This window comes from Eptatretus burgeri, chromosome 4, assembly GCF_056783735.1.
Source record: "Eptatretus burgeri isolate ZD-2024b chromosome 4, Ebu_testis_v1, whole genome shotgun sequence".
NCBI lineage: Eukaryota > Metazoa > Chordata > Myxini > Myxiniformes > Myxinidae > Eptatretus > Eptatretus burgeri.
In genome coordinates this window covers 93,497,961-93,519,869 of record NC_140964.1, presented here as the reverse complement: position 1 = coordinate 93,519,869, position 21,909 = coordinate 93,497,961, and the positions used below count along the sequence as shown (strand labels likewise).

The 21,909-nt window shown below is 43.9% G+C and overlaps 3 protein-coding genes across 3 annotated transcripts in view; all 3 read left to right on the top strand.

Moving 5' to 3' along the window:
- Positions 1-9,599, top strand: part of LOC147028692 (A-kinase anchor protein 10, mitochondrial-like) — a 61,332-nt gene extending 51,733 nt beyond the window's left edge. The window contains exons 6-9 of the mRNA XM_085879369.1: positions 5,065-5,147; positions 5,665-5,714; positions 5,953-6,045; positions 8,757-9,599. Of these exons, the coding sequence (XP_085735495.1) occupies positions 5,065-5,147; positions 5,665-5,714; positions 5,953-6,045; positions 8,757-8,762 (232 nt within the window). The 3' untranslated portion in view covers positions 8,763-9,599. The remainder of the gene's footprint in view (positions 1-5,064; positions 5,148-5,664; positions 5,715-5,952; positions 6,046-8,756) is intronic.
- The window catches only part of LOC147028690 (uncharacterized), a 188,611-nt gene extending 168,263 nt beyond the window's left edge, over positions 1-20,348 (top strand). The window contains exon 2 of the mRNA XM_085879370.1: positions 16,060-20,348. Within this exon, the coding sequence (XP_085735496.1) occupies positions 16,163-16,897 (735 nt within the window). The 5' untranslated portion in view covers positions 16,060-16,162 and the 3' untranslated portion in view covers positions 16,898-20,348. The remainder of the gene's footprint in view (positions 1-16,059) is intronic.
- LOC147028691 (uncharacterized) lies at positions 10,467-12,798 on the top strand. Its single transcript, XM_085879368.1, has one exon. It carries the CDS (start codon positions 11,453-11,455, stop codon positions 12,509-12,511), a length of 1,059 nt encoding a protein of 352 aa, XP_085735494.1. The 5' UTR covers positions 10,467-11,452; the 3' UTR covers positions 12,512-12,798.
- Positions 20,349-21,909: the final 1,561 nt, after the last annotated feature.

Here is a 21,909-nt window from a genome sequence, read left to right as displayed (position 1 = left end):
CTTGGGGTGGGACAAAGCACAGAAAGAGCAGAGGGTGCAAGACGAGAAAGGTGGTCGAAGACAGGTCGGTGGTCTCTCTCTATCTGCGATGGCGAAGTGATGCACCCGTAGACACAGCTTGGTCATCGGAGATTCCAATAATTTTGAAGGCCTTGATTTCCACGGCATCAAGCTGAGCAAGATGTGAGGCAGGGGAGCCAGTCCAGAAGGGAGAGCATTATTGAATCAAGCTGCGGATGACAGCCTTGTCGGTGGATAGAAGTTCAGTTGTGCCAAGGAAGGACTTTGTATGATGGAGGATGCCAAGTCGGCGGCTGGCTTTGGAGGCCAACTGGGAAATGTGATTTGCCCCACAAAGATCATGGCTGATTGTGAGACACAGGAGTTTGAATGACAACTTCCTCAAGAGGATTGTCAAGAAAGTGGATGCAGGATTTCCCAAACGGTTCTTTCGGAGAGAGATAGTGAGAGTGAGATTTGTCAGGATTGAAAAACACATTCCAACTGTTTGACGAGTTTGTGACGAGAGGGAAGAGGCTGCACTACAGCCTGCCTGTCTGAATGATGAGGGAATTCTTGGCATAGAATGGAGTCGTCAGCAAATAGACCAGAGTTGGTGTCAAAGCCACCCAATGCTCGCCTGTTTCTCATTTATCGTTTTTAAAAGACTCATCTAATAATTAATATTTTTTATAAAGCATTGCAGTGAAGTCTGATCCAAATAATTTTAAAGCAATATATGTATTTGTATATTGTAATCAGTAACAAGAGCGCAAGTGAGCACAATATACGCCCGAACAAGAAGGTATATGCAGAATTGTGCTACAACGTGGAAAACAGCATCCTGGTTGCCATGGCAACCACTTTAGATGACTAACGTATGTCGCGACATACCGTCTCCACAGTCTGTACCTATGTACCAAATATGAAATGTGAAAGTTGAAAACTTTGGGAGTTAGAGTGTGGACAGGAACGGATGGAAAACAGCATCCTGGTTGCCATGGCAACCACTTTAGATGACGAACTTATGTCGCGACACACCGTCTCCACAGTCTACCTATGTACCAAATATGAAACGTGAAAGTTGAAAACTTTGGGAGTTAGAGTGTGGACAGGAACGGACGGACGGATAGACAGACAGACAGATGGACGGACGACGACGACACATAATACGCCCCGATATATATATATATATATATATATATATATATATATATATATATATATATATATATATATATATATATATATATATATATATATATATATATATATATATATATATATATATATCGATCGGGCGTATAAAAAATAGTGTGGTAGATAAAAACATTAGAAAGGAAAAAATAACTTGCACCAAAAATTTAAACATTTTCACGCTCACGCTCACGCCGGGGGTATCGCTATAGCTCTCTGTTCTTCGAACAGGCGAGCTCATAAAAAGGATATTGCAGAGTCAGAGATAATTTATGAATATCAGGAATAGGATTGGGCCTGGAACACTGCCTTGGGGCACTCCAGCCTTGACAGGGAGAGGAGATGAAAGGATTCCGTTGAGAGCCCCACTTTAACTATGAGAGTAGAGGAAGTCTGTAAATTATGTGTGGAGTTGACCTTGGATGCCATAGGCCGAGAGTTTGAAGAGTAAGGCAGAATGCAAGACTGCATCAAAAACACGAGATGTGTCCAGAGAGATAACCCTGATCTCATGCCTGACATTGAGGGCCTCCATCTATTGTTTGGTGAGTAGAAGCAGCATGTCCAAGGTAGAGTTACCTGGTCTGAAACCAAATTGATGATCTTAGATGAGGTTGTTGGAGAAAAGGAAGGATTTCATATCAGCTGTGATAATTGATTCCATGACCTTGCTGATGATTGAAAGTAAGCTGATAGATTTGTAGTTAAGGGGATCAGTTTTTGCACCTTTTTATGTCACACAGCAATGTTGGCAAGCAGCTTATTTCCAAGCAGATGGAAGATGACCGAGGGCAAGTGATATGATGAAAATGGCAGAGAGGGGATGTGCAAGAACAGCAGAGCAGGATTTTAGGAAATGTGAGCTGATGCCATCAGGTCCAGTGACTGAGTCAGAGTCGAAGGTTTAAAGAACCTTCTCCACCTTCTCAGGTGCAAGGGACACAGAGTCCAGGAGCAGTTTAGTATGACGGGGAAGGATGGGGACACAATATTTGGAAGTAAATACAGAATTGAGGCATTCAGCCTTCTCACGAGCGGAGTCGGCTTTGGTGTCATTTGAAGAGACGGAAGGGATGGAAGGGGAGCATATATCGGAGACAGCCTTAACCAGGCACCAGCAGGCTTTTGAGAGGGGAGATGAGCTTGAAAGTTCATTCTTAAGGTTGGACAGATGTTGTTTTCTGCCTCTTCTGAGAATGGAAACGCACACGTGTTGCAGATTTTCTGGAATGCACCAAGATTGTCTTTGGTCGGATTAGCCTTTGACATGCTGGACCAAATGATACAAAATTTTTATCCTACGACATGTGTATTATTTCTTTATTCCCTTTTCTAAAAGGACCTCTTCCTAATGTGCCATCTTTGCAGTAGTATACAGTGCCTATAGAAAGTCGACACCCCCTTTCAAAATTTTCACCTTTTGTTGCCTTGTAGTCTGGAATTAAATTGCATTAAATCAGACTTTATCCATCTTTATTTACACATCATAACCCACAACTTCCAAGTGAAAAACAAATTCGACAAATTTCAGAAAATTAATTTAACAAGTTTGAATTGCGAACATACCCCATGGGAGTTCATTCATACAACTCTCAGGTGAGCGATAGCACAGACGACAGATAGTTTTGAAATTTTGTAAGATTTTCATTGCATCAGAAAAAGAAACCAGAACACCTCACAAGAGTGAGGCTAGTTTCATATCATCATTTCCGACTTAATTTTGCCCAGCGCATAAAAAAAAATTTTTTTTAAGAAAATGGGCTGAAAGGACCATTTCTTGGCCCAAATGGCCAGAATCACACTTTGGGCTCAGTTAATGCCTGGGGAATGGTCTGTAGAATATACCTGTCAAGTTTGGTTCGGTTCCATCCACTAACAACCGAGAAATAACAATTTTAAGAAAATGGGCCAAATGGGCCATTCCTCGTCCCGAAGGGCCGCAATCGCACTTTGGGCTCAGTTAATGCCTGCACATATGTGTCTATCATATGCCTGTCAATTTTCATCGAATTCTGTTCATGAATAATGGAGAAATAGACGTTCAAATGAACTGTACACAAGAAAAGAGAGAACGCGAGCGGCGCTTAGACCCCGTGTGGGGTGGAAGACCCCACAGGGTAAAAATACAAAACTAGAATATTTTTGTTGAATAAGTGTCCACCTCCCTTATAACAGCAATTGTTAATTATCTCAGGTGTAACCAATCACCTTCAAAGGTTAATTCACACACAAGGTTAATTGGCCTCCACCTGTGTTAAATTGTCATGATTCTGATTATTGTGGAATAAAATAACCTGTTCCTGTAGGTTTCCTCTGCTGAGTAGTGCATTTCACACCAAAGACTCAACCATGAGCCCCAAATAACTTTCAAAAGACCTCCGGAATAAAGTTGTGGAAAGGCACAGATCCGGGGATGGGTAAAAAAAAAATTAACATTTCTGTCTGCGCTGTCGCTGATTCGCCAATGAGCGATGAAACCGGTCCGGCAGCTGGGGGTAGCATTTGGATTTTCATGTGTGTACAATTTGTCAGTTTTTACAGCTGCGGAGAAACTGGGAAGGGTTTTAAATAGCAAAGGGCTTTCCTTGGTAGCCTTTCTTGGTTGCTTTATGCAGCTTGGCTCGAAGAGCATGGAAGGTGTCGATATATATATATATATATATATATATATATATATATATATATATATATATATATATATATATATATATATATATATATATATATATATATATATATATATATATATATATATATATATATATATATATATTTATATGTATATATATATATATATATATATATTTATATATTTATATGTATATATATATATATATATATATATATATTTATATATTTATATGTATATATATATATATATATATATATATATATTTATATATTTATATATATATATATATATATATATATATATATATATATATATATATATATTTATATGTATATATATGTATATATATATATATATATTTATATGTATATATATGTATATATATATACATATAAATATATATATATATATACATATATATACATATAAATATATATATATATATATATATATATATATATATATATATATATATATCAGTAAAATATCTTCTCTCAAACTTAATGTCTCTCTTCAGATGATCAATTTATATTATCCACCTTTCATTTTCTACTCGCTCATATTCTTTGATCAAAATTCTTTCCTGCCTCCTCCATTTTCAGATGATCCTTTTTACTCAACCCCAACCCCCCCCCCCCCCCCCGCCCCCGGCCCCTTTGCTGTGCTTTATGGCTGTACTCTTCTCGAATCCCAGATATATTAAATTGACTACCGTATTTACACACATTTCTTCCAACTCCTTCCCTTGTTTCACTTTTTCCATTTGCCGAGTTGTTTACATTGTGAGTTGTTTACATTGTGCCTGTGGTTGAAGGACTGCAGCTTTAATGGCATTTGCCAAAATTGAAGCTTTGTTTATTCGTGTGATTCATAACGAGAGTTTATGGTTGGTGGTGTGCATTGGATGAGTGTGCTGTTGCACGATGCCGTGCTTATAGAGTAATGAAACGATGAATTCACCAATTTGATATCCAAATTCAGATGAATTCCAGACGTCCACAAAATGGTAAAACTTCTGCCAAATCTATTGGCCCTCAACCATTTTGATTTAACAGAGAGAATACAAGACATTGAAAACATCTAAGAAGAAGCATTTTTTTATTGAGAACTTAATAGGAAATGAGGGATGATAAAAATTGAGTACGAGTGGAAGATGCCTCAATGAAGAGATGTAAACAAGTACATTGGTTGTGATAAGAGTTCCTTCTCCCACCCCTTCTCACCACCACTCCCAGTAAGATGTCATTTGGGTGGATGAATACTCTGGGCCAGTTTGTACGTGAGTCGGAACCTGACCCAGAGGGAAAGAAATCTCGAGGTAAGTGGGAGTGGCAGAGGAAGGTTAGATGTGGGTAGAGATTAGAGAACAGGATGAATTGAGGAATAGAAGGTAAATCGTAGACAATAGATTTAGAGGAAGCAATGATGATGGAAGTGAGATACAGAAAAGGAAAGAACATGATTAGGAATAACATTTAAAGAATATCCTGATTCTAAAATAGAACATTACCTTGATGAGAACTTTTTTGATTGACCTGCATTTGGAAAATGCATATTTTATAGAAGTTAGATATACTGTATAAGTGGACTACCATAATTAGCTGATTAAATGCAAAGTGAGCTCGTTTTATAAACTTTTTAAAATGTTTATTGGAAAACTGCCCAAGTGGCAATGAGATGGGAGGATGGTGGTAGAGGAAGAGGGAAGTGTCCCTAAACCCATAATTGAGTTGTGCAACAAAGTCATTCACAGCTGCTGGGACACCATGAACAGTCTTAATCATGTGATGTTATCAAGGAGCACTTATTATGCATATCTCTGCATTGGCTTCCAGGCATGTTTACCGCTGCGATGAGAAAGTGGGTGCAAGGGTCAACGGAAGCGGTAAGCAAGTCAATTATTTCCTCATTCTCTGCTTGCCTTTAACCGTCAACCCAATGTATAAATATCCGCAACTGTTGTCTGCAAAATGGCATTTATTTTTGGTAAACCTAAGCAAATGGCATTTGATTAAAAGTTCAGGCTCTCACGGTGTGGCCAAGTCAACTGTTTGTTTGCTTGTTTGTATTCCATACCTTACTGAGACTCACTGGTAATATTCCTGTGACTGGGTTCACCACAGGCTCGAGAGGAGATGGCGTGGAAAATTGCACAAATGATTGTATCAGAGATTGTTCGGCAAGCCGTTGCAACAGCAGCCCTCAGACAGCTACAGGTGGGTGTGTCAAAATGTGATTTACCATGCTTCCAACAGAAAAGCAAGTGTTCTTGCACCTCGACTTATCTCTCCACTTGTTTGTTAAGTTAAGCGTTCCTTTTGTGTCTGATCGAATTCAGCAAATACAAGGGGATTTGTTTCTTGGGCACAAAGCAGATACTACAAAGAATGGGCCGTCAAAGCATTCTCAAACTGGAACAGCACTCGGTAGAGTGCATACTTCCGCCAGGCTGAACAGTTTAAGTTTTGTATCTCACTGATGGGCCGGATCTGCATCTGCACCTTTACTAAAAATCTAATCTGCTTGTTCTCGTCACCTACCCAACTCGTCCACCAAGTTTTGTCATCTATCCACAACTTTTTGAAATATCGTGCTGTATGTCGTTTTTGAACCTCTCTTTCAATTATGAAGAATCACTTGAAAAAAATAAAATAAAATTCTCGTATCCGGATCTGGATCTTCACAAAAATTGAAAAAAATTGGCTTCATCACACCCCCAAACTGTCGACAAAATGTTGTCCAAATCCGTCTATAACTTTGAGATATCCTGCTCTGACACACACAGACAGAGACAGACAGACAGTAGTGAAAATATAACCTCCATCCCCTTCGGTGGTGGAAGTAATAATAATAATTTGAGTTTCCTTGCAAGGAACTTTAATACAGGGGGAGGCCATTCACCCCATCAAGCATGTGCAATGGTTTCCACCCTATGTTTGTTTGTACATGCTCTATCATTTTTAAATGCTGAGCGTGAAGCAAGGAAGCAGCACTTACATTTTTAGTCTTTGGTATGATTCGGCCGGGGTTCAAGCCGCCACCCTCCCAGACTTAAGGTGGATGCTCCAACTATTACACCACTGAGTCTGGCTGAAACTTTTTGCTCTGCTGTATGTGTGTAACAGTTTCATATATTATGCGTGCATGTACGTGTATAACATGGTACTTGTATTGTTATACAATGGAAAGTATGATGTGCATTATGAATATATTGTTGGGGGAATTCATTTTCGGGAGGAACTTTGCAAAGTATAACTATGGTTATTTCCCATATTGCATGTATTGCAATAAGCCTGAGGTAATTTAATCGATATAGATTGTGTGGTTTTATGTGTAGAAAGATGCAGTCAACCTTCCTCATGCGTGTTGAAAACCATTTTCCCTTCATACCCTTTTTAATGTTCTCACCTTCGTAATCTGTCCAAAATGTGTCTCGAAAGCTTCCGACAGGCCGTCAGCACAAGTTTAGGAGGGAAAAGCCACCATCATGATCCGACCTGCATTAATCTTGGTGGTGCTAGCACCATATGGGTAAAAGGGTCAGGGCCCCACCTGTGAACTGGGCGTCACAGCTTGCGGTGGGAGCCAAAACCTTAAAGGTGCCGTCTGAGCCGGCGAGAAAGAGATGCTGCTGGACCCGACGGGTGGAGCTGTGGACGAGCTTCGGCGTCCTCTGTTGGCACGAGACACCACCTCTCTCCCCCCTGCCTGAAGAACGTGCTCCCTCCACCAAATCCCCCTCCACATGTTGTGCCCGGACCTGCCCTCACATCCTGCCGCCCGTGCTTACAGCATGACCTGTTTTCCCACCAAGGAGTATCTTGACTTGGTTCACTACCTCCTGTCGGGTGCAGCTTTCAGTATTTCAGTCTCGTCATTATTCTGGTCCTTTCTTCGGTGGTGTGCATGGGCCTGTTAAGAACCATGGGTGATTAAGAAACCGCCATCCATTTGTTGACTCGGGACGCATATGGTAAGGTAAGGTAAAGCTTACCATAAAAGGTAAGCTCATGTACTTTAGCCCCAAGATTAAAGTACACTGTCAAACAAAGCTTGCCAAACCAATTCATCTTGGCTTGAAGACCAAGACTCATTGTCATACAAATACACATCCTCACCTACAGGAACAGAATGCTTGGTCATACAAATTCAGGAGAATTCCACCAAAAAAATTCAGGAGAGCGACTTACAGCTCTCACAGATTTTACAAATACAAGCTGCTGGACATGCTGTCCTGTGAATGTGTCCTACATATATTTCTGTTAACTGCAATGATGACAAATAACCCCTGTACCACACCAGCGGTTCATGGTATGATGGTGTACCACAGAACATAAATCATGCAAATGGGTGCAGAGAGACGGTGGACAACACAGAGCTCGACTTTTATCATGAAATAAACACAATTGTTGACCTTGGAGGAAGTAACTTCCTTGAGCACTCTGGGTGCTGGCGATGCTATATTGTGGCATTCCTTTTCTCTCCACATTTAGTGGGGCAATTGATAAGAACCCCCCCCCCCCTCCCCTTGCCCCAACATGGAATGCCAACCCACAGAGTTATCTGTGATCTATCCTCCAAATGCTGATCGTCAGGAAGGAAACCACACGTATCATTTAGTCTTTGGTGTGACTTGGCCAGTCGGAATCGAACTTCCAACTTTGCAGACTTAATGGGTGCTCTAACCACAATGGCATTGAGTCTGGTTTAAAAAAAAAGAAACAGTTAAAAAAACACTCATCATGTGTGATATCTTCGGAGAAGATTTAATATAAAAACCCATTTTTCGTAGCATATGCACCCAAGATGTGTTTAATGCATCTCGTTTGTCTTCAGTAGAGTGTCCATGCTGGAGACTGCTGTGTTGATCTGGAGACTGCTGTGTTGTTTAAAAACTGCTCATTAAACCAATCCTGACTATTTGCAGAATTGAAGATGTTCACTCACCCGCACCTCTTCTGACAATCGGATGCGAACGTGGTCCAGAAAAAGGCGCTTCATCGACCCACGTGGTCTCTGCTGTCGTCCCACCAAAACAAGCTATTGCTTGGTTTTGGTCTATGGCCGGCACAATTAATCACATCAGCAGAAACAAAAAAGAAAAATGCAAAAACTTTGGAATCGATGGCTTTGGAGCGCTTGGCACTACCGTGGATATCGATTATTATCGCTCGAGTCGTACGAGATATTTATATTTGTAGACCATGCACCCTTGCACACCTTTTGGCCGTTTTTTGTGCATTTTTCTTTCCGGTGAACCGTAGAATCATAACCACGTGTCCAATCGATTGTACTCTATCAGTGTAAACCATACGTCTGCTACACTGTTGGTCATCTGTTATTTCCTTCGGTGGTGACCCCATCCCTTCAAGAGAGCTTTTGTTTTGAAAAAAACAAAGCTCGCGAATGATTTCGACCAGTTCGAGGGCAGACCTTCTGGGCCCACCATGCCTCGTAGCGTTATTTTCAGCCATGGTCATCGATGGTTGCACTTGGTGCGGGCCAGATGATGCCATCGAAGCCAAAGCACTATTTCAAACGAGCAAAGCCTCAAACGGTAAAATGTGAGTCGGAGTCTATTACCTGTTCATGGTTACGGATCGACGTTGTGAACAATCCACGTGCACCTACCTATCTGTGCAATCATTGTGTATACATTAGTATTATGTTGTATGAAAGACCCTGTATGATAACCCTCAATTTTTTCCAATGACTGTAATTCTATGCAAGTGTAAAAATTTAGTGGTATTGAATAAACAATTGGTGGTGATGTCATTTTCATTCATTATTTTTGGAATTCGATCATCACAAGATCAAAAACTGAATTACCTGTGGCTGAAGCTCATTTTGATTGTCATGGGAAGTGATTTTATTTATTAATTTCTCGCGTCTCAATTTGTACCCTGGTCTCCAAGTGCGTCTACACTTGATTTGAAATCCGTTGATATAACGAAGCATTTGAACATGGGTCGTACGTTTAACGCTGCAAATTCGATATGTGAGATGGCGGATTGCGGGGTGCAGGCACCTTTGATGGGTGACTCACGCCATTAATAGCCGTCATTCGTGCGTTCCCTCGACCTTTGAACCCACGTGTGCCACCCACGATGCGCCAACACCAGCACGGACGTGATGTTCTTACCCATTTTCGAAATATGATGTGAGCTTTGGTTGGTCGCAATTGGACTGTTAAACTTCTGTTAAATACTATGGAAGGATTTGCGAGTCAATCGAACAGCAGGCTTCACGTTCTCCTGAAAATCTCAGCTGGAAAGTGGGATTCCAACTCGGGACTATCAACAGAATCAAACACTCAATAATCGTCTTTGCTATTAAAGCGCATTGTGGTCAGCAGGGTTACTCTGTGGGCCATGCAGTTTTCATTTTTTTTTTAATACACAATATTGAGGTTCGTATAAGATCTAACATGCAGAATGTATAGCAAAGGGAGCAGGAGACAAGAGGGGTGGGAGAGAGAAGCACAAAACAGTGGGGAACAGAGACATTGGGATATCTGTGGAAGGGAGAGGGATGGAGCGGGGAACATGGGGTATAAAAGATGGACATTACAGGGACTTGCAGGGAATTTGAAGGTGGGTTTGGGGTGGATTAATGGGGGGGGAAAGATCGTGGTTTTTGATGGGGGAAGATAAGAGATGATGATGAACAGCTGTTTTGAAGACCTGGAGGGAAGAGTGGGAGTGAATAGAGTGTGGGAGGTATTCCAGAGGTGAGAAAAAGAGGAATGAAAGCGTGAAAGTGAGCAGTGATTCTTGATTTTGCAAGTTTCGCTAGAAGGGGGTTGCTGGTGCACTTCGAGCACCCTGCGGAAATATGGGGGGGGGACAGATCACAGAAAGGGGGGGGTCAATGCCTGAGAGGAGAAGAGAGAAAAACCACCGACCTGTCTTAGTCCATGGGCCAGATTGACCCCCCGTGCACCCCCCCCCCCACAACAGTATGAGACCTGTTTTATTTTACTCCTTAGACCTTCCCATACATGAAAAGTGGACGCCACCATCACGAAATTAGGATGGACTACCTGTATGACGTCACTTTCAAAATGGCCACCAGCAAAATCACCAAAATTTCAATTTTGCGTATATCTCAGCTGCTATCAAAGCTAAAGACAAAATCTTGGTGTCTACACCCATGTTTTTGAGGTCAAGGAATACAATGGTGTGCCCATAAAAATCCTTAGGTTATTGGATCATTTAAAATTCAATAAAGTGGACACGGAATCCAGCGGAAATCTCATTTTCGCACAAATTTTCAAGTGAACTTGCAATACATGTTTCTGTTCATTGTTATGTTCTATTTATATTTCCAGTGTTGGGCCCATAGATAGTTTTAGTAATATATGCCTGCCCTTTTGGTGATCAAATGTAGTTAGGTGTGAATAATAAGTCTGACACATTACTCATTCAAGATGGCATTGCTGTGTTCCACACTATGACAGATATCCCAGGCAACTTTCAACTGATTTGCCATCAGATATTTGACAATATGCCCAAAACAACCAACTTCATGTTTACTACAGATATGTATCAGGAGGGCTCCATCAAGAACATGGAATGACAGCAACATGGGTAGGGTGAAAAGCTAATTATTGGAGGTCAACTAATGAAGAAACCAGCAGATTGGAAGAGTTTCCTCATGACTGGCGAGAACAAGTCTCAGCTGGTGGATGTGATCAAGGATGTGTGGTCTTCAAATTCCTTTGCTCCTAAGCTTGTACAGAGGAATGTTGTGTTAGTGGTGCAAGGCCACTGCTATGCGTTGAATAGTGATGACGGGCTAACAGTCACAAAGAGAGAGTTACCTGAGCTTTATTCAGACCAAGAAGAAACAGACACCTGGATTGTTCTGTACTATGCCTACGCCCAGGCACAAGGTTATGGCACAATACGTCTCCGAAGCCCTGACAGTGATGTGTTCTTCATAATGCTACATTACGCATCAACTTTTGAAATAACAATTCTTTTTGACACTGGTTCAGGTAACAAGAGGAGACTCTTAAACATCGCTGATCTAGCCAATCAATATGGTCAGAGAATGTGTACTGCACTGATGTCCCTCCATGCACTTACACACTGTGACACCACCAGTGCATACAAATGGATTGGAAAAGTTCGACCCATCAAACATCGCCAGAAATCAGAAGCCTTCATAGATGCATTGTCCAAACTCGGAGACACGTGGGAAGTTCCCACTACATTATTTGGAGAACTTGAACACTTCACCTGTGCCATTTATGGACGAGGGCGCTTCAAGTCTGTGGACACAGCTCGTGGAGCAATGTTGAGGGAGAAATCTGGAGGCACAGATGGTAATATCAACTTAAAGCGGAATATAGATACGAGTCAACTGCCACCTTGCCAGAAAGCACTACAAGAACATGTAAAACGTGCTAACTACCAGGTTGGTATCTGGAAAGTTGCAGATCTGCCTCAACCAAGAGTGCCACGAGCAACAGATGGTCATGGATGGCTTCTTAGTGATGGTAACATTCAACCAATGTGGTTCCGAGGACCATTGATTCCCCCTGAGGTAGCACTGGAAGATGACAAACTGCCCAGTGATGATGATGATGACGATGATGATGCCACCTCATCCGATGACTCTGACCAAGATGGGGCATCTGACGTGAACATGTCTGGTAGTGAGAGTGAAGAGGATTGAATACTGAAGAACAGTCATGATGTTGTGATGTGCTAGTACATACATGTAAAATAATCCTTTGTGTGTGATGGCTGTTAATTTGTTTTATAATTAATTTATGTACCTCTAAAATTTGATTTATTTATTTCATGGTCTCGATAATGTGTAGTTTTTATTTTCAGGAGCTTGCATTCTATCTTCCCTGACAATCATTGTCAATGTTCCAGTTAAGATAATTATTGTTATTATTTTACCTTTTTGTTTTGTTTTCAACAATGATATGATGAAGTAACATCAAGTTTTTTTGTTTTTTTTTTGTTTATTGTTTTGCTTTCATTTGAACAACAATAAAAGACCTTTCACATGTACAGGTGATTCTGTTTTATGTTGAATTCCATAACATATGGAATGCTACATAGACTCTTTCAGTGCAATACCGCAATTGTGTCAGTCATATAAAAGTCCATTGGATATGATAAACATGTCCATGAGATCCATACAAATCAACGAAAGCTAATATCCATCAACGTGGTTAATCATAGACGTGAAAATTTGTGCGAAAATGAGATTTCCACTGGATTCCGTGTCCACTTTATTGACTTTTAAATGATCCAATAACCTAAGGTATTTTTTGTGTGCACCATTGTATTCCTTGACCTCAAAAACATGGGTGTAGACACAAAGATTTTGTCTCTCGCTATGATAGCAGCTGAGATATGCGCAAAATTGAAATTTCGGTGATTTCGCTGGTGGCCATTTTGAAAGTGACGTCATACAGGTAGTCCATCCCAATTTCGTGATGGTGGCATCCACTTTTCATGTATGGGAAGGTCAAAGGAGTAAAATAAAACAGGTCTCATACTGTCCTGGGGGGGGGTGCACGGGGGCTCAATCTGGCCCATGGAATATCTATGATGAGAAAGTGAGAGACCCAAAGACTCAGCTTCATCGTGTGAGATACCAATGATCCTAAATGCCTTGGTTTCCACAGCATGAAGCCGAGAAAGTTGAGGTGGGAGCACCAGAGGGGAGAGGAGTCCTCCATGAGGCTGTGGATGTGGTTAAGAACTCAGGTGTGCCAAGGAAAGAACTTTGTATGACTGAGGATGCTCAGTTGGCAACTGGCTTTGGAGGCCAGCTTGGAAATGTGGCTTTCCCAGGAAAGACCATGGCAGATAGACCCAAAAGCTTGAATGAAAGGACTTATTCAAGAGGATTATTGATAAAGTAGATGGCGTGGGGGTGAGGGTTACAGCCGGTCCTTTTAGAGAAACACAGTGAGTGAGATTTGTCCGGATTGAAAAACATGTTCCAAGTGTTGGACCAGTTTGTGATTTTATCCAGATCTAAAGAGAGTGAAGAGGCTGCTGCTTGCCAATCTGAGATATGACAGATGGTGCGGCAGAGGGTGGAGTCATCAGCAAAGAGATAAAGAAGATTTTCCAGAAAGTCGGAGAGAAAACCAGAAAAAGCACAGAGCCCAGAAAAAGGCCTTGAGGAACTCCAGCCTGGACAGGAAGGGGAGATGAGAGAATACCATTAAAGGCCACATGTTGACTGTGACAGGAGAGGAAGTCTGCAAGCCATGAGTGGAGATGTCCTTGGATACCATAGGAAGAGAGTTTGGTGAGCAGGGCAGGGCGCCAGGCCGAATCGAAAGCATGCGATATGTCGATGGAGATGGCTCTGATCTCATGTCTGGCATTGAGGATCTCCATCTATTGTTGGGAAAGCAGAAGCAGCATATAGAGGGTAGAGTGACTTGGTCTGAATCAAAATTGATGATCGGAAATCAAGCCATTGGAGAAGAGGAAGCAATGATGGATTCCATGACCTTGGTGATTGGTCTGTAGTTGCAGGGATCTGTTTTTGTGCCTTTTTTATGCAGAGCGGTAATGTTTGCTGATTTCCAAGCAAATGGCAGATGACTTTGAGTAAGTGAGAGGATTAATAGAACAGAGAGAGGGTGAGCAAGAGCAGCAGGGCAGGTTTTTAGGACGAGGTCTGCTGCCGTCTGGACTAGTTGCAATATCTAAGTTGAGGTTTGCCAGCAAGCTCTCCACCTTATCAGAAGAAAAGGACATATAGTCCATGGGCCCAGGCATATATCGGTACCATCTGAGGAAACCAAACTTTAGGGCTACTAAGTTATTGGAAGGGACTATATGATTATTTCAATATGTGTTAACCATTCCAGAAGAGCAGCTTAGTGTATGTATTTTGCATTTTGACCATTTTACCATTCTGAGATATTGACGTTTTGGGGGAAAATCAAAAACAAAAACCAAGGACCACTGGGAGGAAGTGGCAGAGCTGAAGTCCACGCAGGAGGAAGCAGACACCCGAATGCTTCTGCATGCTCTGCATGCAGCAGAAGCTGGGTACAAGGCCGTGGTGATCACTGCCGAAGATACAGATGTCCTCGCGCTGTGTCTTGCCTTCAATAAGGACATCCCATGCCCCGTGTATCAGAAGTGTGGTACGCAAACCCGCACACGGTTCCTAGACATTGACAAGCTTGCTAGATCGATGGGAGACAGTGTCTGTGATGCCCTGGTTGGACTACATGTGTTCGCCGGTTGTAATACAGTCAGTGCCTTTGCAGGCCGGGGAAAGATGGGCGCCTTGAAGCAAATGAAGTCTGATAAGACCTACCAAGAGGCCTTCAGTCAGCTCGGTCATTCATGGGAAGTATCCACAGAGCTCTTTCAGAAGCTGCAAGAGGTCACCTGCCACATGTACGTGCCGTCTACCAACACCACGAAAGTCAATGAACTCCGACATCAACTCTGTGCCAGACGTGGAGAGATAGAGTCCAGTCAGCTTCCACCATGTGAAGACTGCCTCTTCATGCACGTCCTCCGTGCAAACTACCAGGCTGCGATTTGGAGGCGCTGTCTGCAATGCCAACCCTATGTTCCAACTCCCAAGGGTTGTGGATGGACCACTGATGATGACGGGAAGCTGGCCATCGAGTAGATGCAGGGTTCTCCAGCACCGGATGCAGTGTTGCAACTGCTTTCCTGCAAGTGTGGACGGTCGTGCAAACTCCCAGACTGCACGTGCCTTGCCAATAGCCTGAAGTGCACTGACATGTGCAAGCTGCGAACCTGCAGCAACCAGCCCACTGATGTCGAGGAAGAGGTTGTAGACCTCGAGGACTCTGATGCTGATAACAGTGATGAAGACTAGACTACTGATCCATGGTGTGAATGTTTTGGCACAATCACAAGGACCTTCATGGCTACAAATATGCATGAGTAAAACATAGTACATAAACATGCCACAGTAGCGTGGTTGTGGTGAATTGAAGGTCGTGACGTGTGATCACATGTCGCGCGGCTCGAGCACGGGATAGATAAAGCCAAGTCTCTGCACGGACGGGGTGATTGTCCCAGGGGAATTGTCATTTACGGCGGCGGTTCACTTGGTGCTCGTTGAATGGTGAGAATTGAGAGTATATCGGACTCCGTGCTTATGCTGATTTATTTTGCGGTGATTAATTGCACATGTATACATTACTGCTTATGTACTCCTAGCTGCACCTGTATTCCCTGATGTGCCCATAGAAGCGGCTTCAATCAAATGGAATAAAGCCTAAACTCTGAAGGTTCTTCTCTCGCTTTCATTTCAATTTATTCCATTTGGTTTTCTCGGCTCTCTCAACCAACGATGGACAAGATCTACAAACCAGAGAGGTTCGACGCTGACCCAAACGCGACTGACTCGGAAATGAAATGGTCGCATTGGTTCCGTTCCTTCTCACACTATCTGACCATCATCGAAGAGGGAGCCGACAAATTGGCCGCCCTTGTGAATCATGTCTCGCCCGGTGTATTCAGGCTCTTCTCGGAGTGTGACACCTACGATGCAGCAATCGACGTGCTGCAGGCGCTCTACGTGAAGGGCAAGAACGAGGTATACATACGACATCTTCTCAACACACGCAAGCAAGCAGCCGGGGAGACCATCGATCAGTTCCTGCAAGCTCTGAGGCAGTTGGGAAAAGACTGCAGTTTCCGGGCCGTAACCGCCGAGGAACACCGAGATGAAGCGACCCGAGAGGCATTCATCCAAGGGCTCAGGACAGCCCACATACGGCAACGCTTACTGGAGAAAGCGCAACCCACTCTTGAAAAGGTAGCCGACCAGGCTCGAGCGATGGATACGGCTCAGCAGCAATCTGAGTCATTTGGGACACCGATGCTGCTAATGAACGCTGCTACGGTGGAAACTCAAGGAACCCCTCAGGGCACCTCCGACACTGAGGATGGAGAAAAACCCGAGGAATCGGATACCCAGACCTCGTCAAACTCCTCAGCAACTACTTCGGTTGGTAAATGCTTATTTTGTGGGTACAAAAGACACCCTGCCACAAATGCCCCGCCAGAGATGCCACATGCATGAATTGTGACAAGAAAGGGCATTATGCCAGGGTATGTAAATCTACTCTAAGGAGAAATAAACCCACTTCTGCGGCTCTCTACTCACAAAAGAAACTAACTGCAGCCTCACCGGGGAATCTATCCAAGGCTATCATCAACGTACGAATTAACGGGCATATGGCTGAAGCTCTGATTGATACCGGTAGCTCTGAGAGTTTCGTCAACAGCTCACTAGCGAAGGGCAGGAAATGGAAGATCCACCTGACAGACAATACGGTATGCATGGCCGCCACATCACTACAGTCCCCCGTACGAGGGTACTGCAATGTTGAATTGGACGTAAAAGGGTACACGCATCGGGATGTAAGGGTACTGGTGCTTCGTGATTTATGCGCAGACGTAATTCTGGGTCATAATGTCCTCAAGCAGCACACGAGCGTCGAAATACCCTTTGGAGGAAGCAAACCTCGTCTAATTCTAAATGCTCTGACCACCGCAGAGGTAACGTCCCCCCTGCTGTTTGCTAACTTGTCGCCGGTCTGTAAACCGATAGCGATCAAATCGCGACGATATACCACTGCTGATATGAACTTCATCACTTCAGAGACCAAGCGATTACTGGAAGAAGGAATTATAGAACCGAGCGATTCGCCATGGCGCGCACAGGTGTTGGTCACCGCCAACCAGAACCATAAGAAACGAATGGTTGTCGATTACTCTCAAACGGTCAATCGTTTCACCCAACTCGATGCCTACCCTTTGCCGCGCATAGACGAGATGGTCGAACGCGTGGCCAATTATAAAATATTCAGCACCATCGATTTGCGAAGCGCCTATCATCAAATTCCCATCCGAGAGGAAGACAAACCTTACACCGCGTTCCAGGCAGGTAGACGCCTCGACCAATTCAGGAGGATTCCGTTCGGTGTCACGAATGGAGCAGCTTGCTTCCAACGAGTTATGGACGACATCATCTCAGATGAAAACCTCAAAGACACTTTTGTTTACGTGGACAATGTCACGGTGTGCGGTAAGGATCAGGGGGAACATGATATGAATCTGGACAGATTCTTGAGCATTGCTAGAAAATATAATCTGACCCTCAACTACGAGAAATGCGTATTCTCGGCAAGGTCAATTGACCTTCTCGGCTACACAATAGCCGACGGCACGATTAAGCCCGATCCTGAACGATTGCGCCCACTTCGTGAACTACCCCCACCTCAGGACCTGCAGACAATGCGCCGGGTGATAGGCATGTTCGCTTACTACGCGAGATGGATTTCCCAATACTCCGAGAAAATACATCCCCTAGTGCATTGCAAAAACTTCCCACCAGATGCCGCTGTTGTAAAAGCTTTCCACAGCCTCAAAGATGATATCAATAATTCCGTGGTATTATCGATCGACAGCTCGGTGCCCTTCTTGGTGGAAACGGATGCTTCTGATCACGCGATAGCTGCGACGCTCAATCAGTCTGGGCGACCCGTCGCGTTCTTCTCGAGAACTCTCTCTGGAAGCGAGCAGAGACACTCAGCAATAGAGAAGGAAGCGTACGCTATTGTCGAAGCCCTACGTAAATGGAGACACTATTTACTGGGAAACCACCACGCTCGTCACGGACCAGCGATCCGTTGCATTCATGTTTGATGGGAAAATTAAGAATGAAAAAATTATGAGATGGCGAATAGACCTAGCTTGCTATAGTTACGACATTGTTTACCGGCCCGGGAGAGAAAACCCTGCTGCAGATACCTTCTCTCGGGTCTACTGTTCGACGACAATCAGTCGGGCTTTGCAAGACCTACATGTGTCTCTTTGCCACCCAGGGGTAACCAGAATGGCACATTTCGTGCGCAGACAAAACCTTCCCTATTCTATCGAAGATATTAAACAAATGAATGCTTCATGCCCTGTTTGTGCTGAACTAAAACCCAGATTCTATGGCGCGGCATCTGGCAGATTGATCAAGGCCACTTCTCCCTTCGAGAGACTAAATATCGACTTCAAAGGGCCCCTGCCGACCGAGACAGACAACAGATACTTATTCACTGTTGTTGATGAATATTCAATGTTCCCTTTCACATTTCCGTGCTCGGATATGACCTCGGGCACTGTCGTGAAATGTCTCTCTGACCTCTTTGCTATGTTTGGGAAACCTTTGTACATACATTCAGACAGAGGGCCGTGTTTCATGTCGGCCGGGCTAAAACAGTTCCTATTAGAGCACGGCATAGCAACTAGTCGAACGACGGGTTACAACCCACAGGGTAATGGGCAGGTGGAACGGTATAACGGAGTCATTTGGAAAGCCGTAACTCTGGCGTTGAAATCAAGAGGACTGGGCCCCGGACAATGGGAGGTTACCCTTTTCGACGCTCTGAATTCCATACGCTCTTTGCTCTGCACGTCCACCAATGCAACTCCTCACGAACGAATGTTTACTCACCAGCGATGTTATGTTGACGGCCAAACGGTGCCCAACTGGCTAACCCATCCCGGAACAGTGTTCATGAAACGCCCGGTACGACAAAGCAAGTATGAACCCATAGTGGAGCGGGTCGAACTCATCGATACTAATCCAGAGTATGCTCATGTCAGACTCCCGGATGGCAGGGAGACCACTGTGTCGGTTCGCCATTTGGCTCCCTCAGGTACTCCTCCCGCAGGTACACCACCATCTGGCACTCCTCCCTCTGACATCCCCTCCCCAGGTGTTCCCCCCCCAGGAACTCCACCCGGGAACGGTGGCGACGGAGCTGCCGCGTTCCACCCGAGAGCGATCGAGGAGTCATCCCCGGCACGAGTCGAGGCTCACCAAGAGGATCGGAAGCCTCCCTCAAGTGAAACCGCCATTTACTCCCGGAGAGGTCGACGGATAAAACCCCCTCGCCGACTCGATCTGTAAAGGGGATTATCGGCATCCTCGATGCTCGTGCTCCTATATGCTCATTATATCATATATCGATGCTCATTACCATGCTCCTACAACTCAAAATAATCCTCACTGCTTGGCATGTATGCTTCTGTAGTTTAAATAGTTCGCGTTGCTTGAAATGTATACTCCTGTAGCGCTGAAGTAATCATGGTGCGTTAGTTGGGCCTCTAGTTATATTTTAAAGACGGGGACAATGTGATGAATTGAAGGTCGTGACGTGTGATCACATGTCGCGCGGCTCGAGCACGGGATAGATAAAGCCAAGTCTCCGCACGGACGGGGTGATTGTCCCAGGGGCATTGTCATTTACGGGGGCGGTTCACTTGGTGCTCGTTGAATGGTGAGAATTGATAGTATACCGGACTCCGTGCTTATGCTGATTTATTTTGCGGTGATTAATTGCACATGTATACATTACTGCTTATGTACTCCTAGCTGCACCTGTATCCCCTGATGTGCCCGTAGAAGCGGCTTCAATCAAATGGAATAAAGCCTACACTCTGAAGGTTCTTCTCTCGCTTTCATTTCAGTGGTGAAATTTGGGTTATCCGTAAATTTCACATTTTGGACACTTGTTAGAACTAGGGTAGGAGAAGGGCAATTCCTTTAACTGTGGTAAAAACTTGTAAAATGTTCATAAATGTTTTCCTCATACAACATGTGCATGTTGTCGGTTACTGCGGTTCAGTAGCACTACCCAGGGAACTTGTATGACAATATTATAAATTAAAATGTACTGAAAATCACTAATCAGCAACATTTTGATTGGCCCTATTGTTCGCCCCTTTCTGCCATAAAACAAATTCTGCCTTCAGGAATCACAGGATTATTCGGATGGTAGAAATAAAGCATTTCAGACATGTACTGTATTTGTGGTTTGCAGTTCATTCTAGCCCCATGTGGAAACAGCAATTGCATCATTAGTGAATGTTTCTGAGTTTGCCTTTTCGCTTTCATTATGCGGAGGGTGGGTACATTCCAGAGATGATAACTACCAATAAGCTGCCAGTCTGCAATGGTTATCACATCAAAATATGATATATATATATATATATATATATATATATATATATTTATATTTATATATATACCCAAGGATGGTTACCATACCCAAGGAGTTGCTGTAGCTGTGTCCAACAATCTGACCCCAATGATAATTGAGGTAACACCGGTCAACGAGCGTATTATGAGATTAAGGATTCGTCACTCCTTAGGTGTCATTTCCCTGGTCCCTGTTTATGCTCCGACTGAGGCGAGTGATCTCACCGTGAAGGATGCATTCTACGCCACACTCGAGTCTGTGGTTGATCAGTGCCCCAGACGAGATACACTTCTAGTCTTGGGGGATTTTAATGCATCGACTGGAACTGATAGGGATGGTTATGAGGTGTGTGTTGGTCCCCATGGGTCAGGAACTATGAACCAGAATAGCACTAAGTTCCTTGACTTTGCAACAAGTCATGGACTTAGGGTGGCCGGTTCATGGTTTCAGCGCCCACAAGCTCATCGCTGGACTTGGTATTCCAACGCTGGCGGTGTGGCAAAGGAGATTGACCATGTCCTCATTGACGGTCGTTGGAGGATGATCCAGAACTGCATTGTCTACCGGAGTGCTCAGTTCCTCAATACTGACCACAGGCTTGTTGTAGCAACTCTAAAGCTGCACCTTAAATCCTGGAGAATGGTACCATCCCAGCCTAGGCTGGATGTTGCCAAGCTCAGGGATGAGAGAGTAGCTGAGGAGTTTGCGAACAGGCTGAGTGGACAATTGGGGGGTCTGGGTGCTTTGGGGGGTCCTGAAGAGTTGTGGAGCGCCTTCAAGACCACCGTCCTTGATGTTGCCGGTGGATGTCTTGGAACTCACCGCAGGGCAAAGAAGAATTTTGTCTCTCGAGGGACACTGGATACCATTGATCAGAGTCGCAGGGCCAGGCTGAATGGCAGAGCAGAGCTGTTCAGGGAGCTGAGGCATAAAACTGTACGTGCACTGAGGGTGGACAAGGAGGCCTATGTGCGAGGAATCCGTGAGGGGGTAGAGCATCACCTGTGGACAGGTGATTCTCGTCCCGCTTACAGGGGAATTCGCGCATTACGTT